Source organism: Mandrillus leucophaeus, unplaced genomic scaffold (assembly GCF_000951045.1).
Source record: "Mandrillus leucophaeus isolate KB7577 unplaced genomic scaffold, Mleu.le_1.0 Scaffold135, whole genome shotgun sequence".
Taxonomy (NCBI): Eukaryota; Metazoa; Chordata; class Mammalia; order Primates; family Cercopithecidae; genus Mandrillus; species Mandrillus leucophaeus.
Window position 1 is genome coordinate 216,780 of NW_012101310.1, and position 2,546 is coordinate 219,325.

Consider the following 2,546-nt stretch of genomic DNA (forward strand, 5'->3'; position numbering starts at 1 on the left):
TGGTACAATCAAAGCTCACTGCAGCCTTGAACTCGGCTCAAGTGATCCTCTTGCCTTCTGAGTAGCTGGGACTGCAAACACATGTCACTACACCTGGCATTTTAAAAAATTTTTTGTAGAAATGGGGTCTCACTATGTTGCCCAGGCTGGTCTCAAACTCGTGGCCTCAAGCAATCCTCCTGCCTCAGTCTCCCAAGTACCTGGGATTATAGGCATGAGCCACCACACCAGGCTCTTATAGGTCATTGCAATCACTTTGGCTTTGACTCCGAGTGAGATGATGTAGTAGCTACTGTTGTGGTGACCCAGATTCCTGCTTTCAGGACTGAGACATGTATTCACCCTGCTGCTAGGAATACTGGTGTTATCTTATATCTTATTATTGTGTTTTGTTTTTTTGAAATGGAGTCTCGCTCTGTCACCCAGGCTGGAGTGCAGTAGCACAACCTTGGCTCACTGCAACCTCCACCTCCCAGGTTCAAGCTATTCTCCTGCCTCAGCCTCCCAAGTAGCTGGGATTACAGGCATGTGCCACCACGGCAGTTAGTTTCTGTATTTTTAGTAGAGACCAGGTTTCACCATGTTGGCCAGGCTGGTCTCGAACTCCTGCCCTCAGGTGATAGGCCCACCTCAGCCTCTCAAAGTGCTCGGGTTACAGGTGGGAGCCACCGTGACCAGCCAAAATGTATGAATTTTTGATTTGGGGGAAAAGGTGATATGAAACAGGAGAAGGAGGAAGAGCAGGGTGAGCAGCTGGTACGGGCATCCAGGGACCAGGGCTGGAACTGACAAGGGGCTGCAGGCAGGGCCATTACCTGCAGCTTCCTGTGCAGAGCGCCTGCGTGACAGGCTTCCCCCAGAGCCGCCTGCAGGGCGTGGGAGACCACGTGGCGCATGCAGGCCTCTGGTGTCTGCTGCTCCTGGGCCGCTTCGATCTCCAGTAGCAGAGCACTGCACACGGAGGCAGACACCAGCTCAGGATCCACGAAGAGGAACACTCTGAGGGCAGAGGCAGAGGGGAGAGGTGGGATTGATAGTAACTAATGGGAGAGGGGCCACCGGATGGGCACTCTCAGAGCTGTGCAGCACCCCCAAGTAATTTAATCCTGCTGAAAAGAGGGGTCTCAGATTCGAAAGTCTCTAGGTAGGATGACAATAGGGAATGGTGAGGACTGTGGCAAATAAGAGCATGCACTGCCCTTCTAGAGGGGCAGCTCTAATCACTGTCCACAGAAGACAGCAGGCCTAGTCCCGTGTCTAGGAAAGTTCCAGCCTCAATCCTGCTCCCTCTCTCAGCATCCTGGCCCAGGGACCAGGTCACCCTCTAGGAGCCAGAACTGGAATTCTGAGCTCTGAGTGGATCCCCTCTTCTCTCATCACTCTTATCACACCAGAGATCCGACCTCCCCTACTCCCTCCTCCTCACCCACTGTGTCTCCCCACCTCTCCCATGCTAAGTCCTCTGGGTGCCCTGGGCCTCCTTGCATCTTTCATGAACACAGCACCTCACACCCCAAACTCAAGCTGTGCCTTTCAGGGCCAAGTTAGTGGAGGTGCCTGCAGAAAAGGGAGGTGCCACTCCCAACTTCTTCACCCCTCTCCCCAGCACGAGCAGGGGACACTTCCTCAGTCTTATCTAAGGGGCTGGGCGTCTCCCATGGAAGCCCTCGGGCTTCATTGTGCACCTGCGCCTGAGCCCCTCCGCTATGGCTATTCTGCAGTCTCCTCTGGCTGCCTGGCTGGTACGATGCTGCATCATGGCCAAGGGCAGGATGGAGGTGCAATGACAGAGCTCCAAAGTGGCCCCGAGGTCATGTCCACCTTCTGCACGTGAGCCAGGTAGCTTCGAATCCAGCCTCAGAAGAAAGACCTATCCTGTGTTCAGCGGTCTCCAGAAAACAATATGGCGCCAACCTTGAACTGCAAACGCACTCCACTGCTGGACAAATGCCAGGGCTGGGGAGTTCTGCTAGCGCTCTTCTTAATCCAGCCTCCTCTTCTGTCCTCCTGCCAGGGAGCAGTCACTAACGCCACAACACTTTTAGGAGGCTGAAGGGAGCAGTTTTTCTGGGGCCACTCACCTCTCCTGGTAGGGATACAGTTCATTCATCAAGTTCTGTTCGGCAATGACCATCCTTTGGTAGAGGGTCCCTGCAAACCAGACCACTTTGGCCAACCAGCCCCCAAGTCTCTCTGATTCCCATTCTCCACCTTCCTACAGAACGTGTGGAGGCTTTTGAGTCCCCTGGTATCCTGGAGAAAAAGGAAAGACCCTGGGCAGTGTTGGAGGTGCAGCAGGGAGACAAAGATGCCCGGTGACTCTCACCTGGGACGGCCGTCTCTGTTTTCAGCCTTATCGCACAGTCCAAGGCGACTGTGCAGTAGGGGGTGGGCAGGGTCAGTAACCTCGTGCAAAAGGCGTAGATTCTCTGGTAGAGCTCCTCTGTGATTCCTGTGGCCTGGGTGAGAGGGAGGAGGGGGAGGTGAGAGGGAGGAGGGGGAGGTAAGAAGGAGGAGGGGGAGGCGAGAGGGAGGAGGAGGAGGTG

At 54.9% G+C, this 2,546-nt stretch overlaps 1 protein-coding gene across 2 annotated transcripts in view; it reads right to left on the bottom strand.

Moving 5' to 3' along the window:
- Window positions 1-2,546, bottom strand: part of PIK3R6 (phosphoinositide-3-kinase, regulatory subunit 6) — a 96,459-nt gene that overhangs the window by 39,953 nt on the left and 53,960 nt on the right. The window contains exons 6-8 of one of the 2 annotated variants that reach the window (XM_011973148.1): window positions 2,327-2,459; window positions 2,082-2,253; window positions 816-999 (exon numbers count right to left, since the gene is read on the bottom strand). In XM_011973148.1, the coding sequence (XP_011828538.1) occupies window positions 816-999; window positions 2,082-2,134 (237 nt within the window). In that variant the 5' untranslated portion in view covers window positions 2,135-2,253; window positions 2,327-2,459. The remainder of the gene's footprint in view (window positions 1-815; window positions 1,000-2,081; window positions 2,254-2,326; window positions 2,460-2,546) is intronic. The other variant, XM_011973147.1, reaches the window with a different exon arrangement.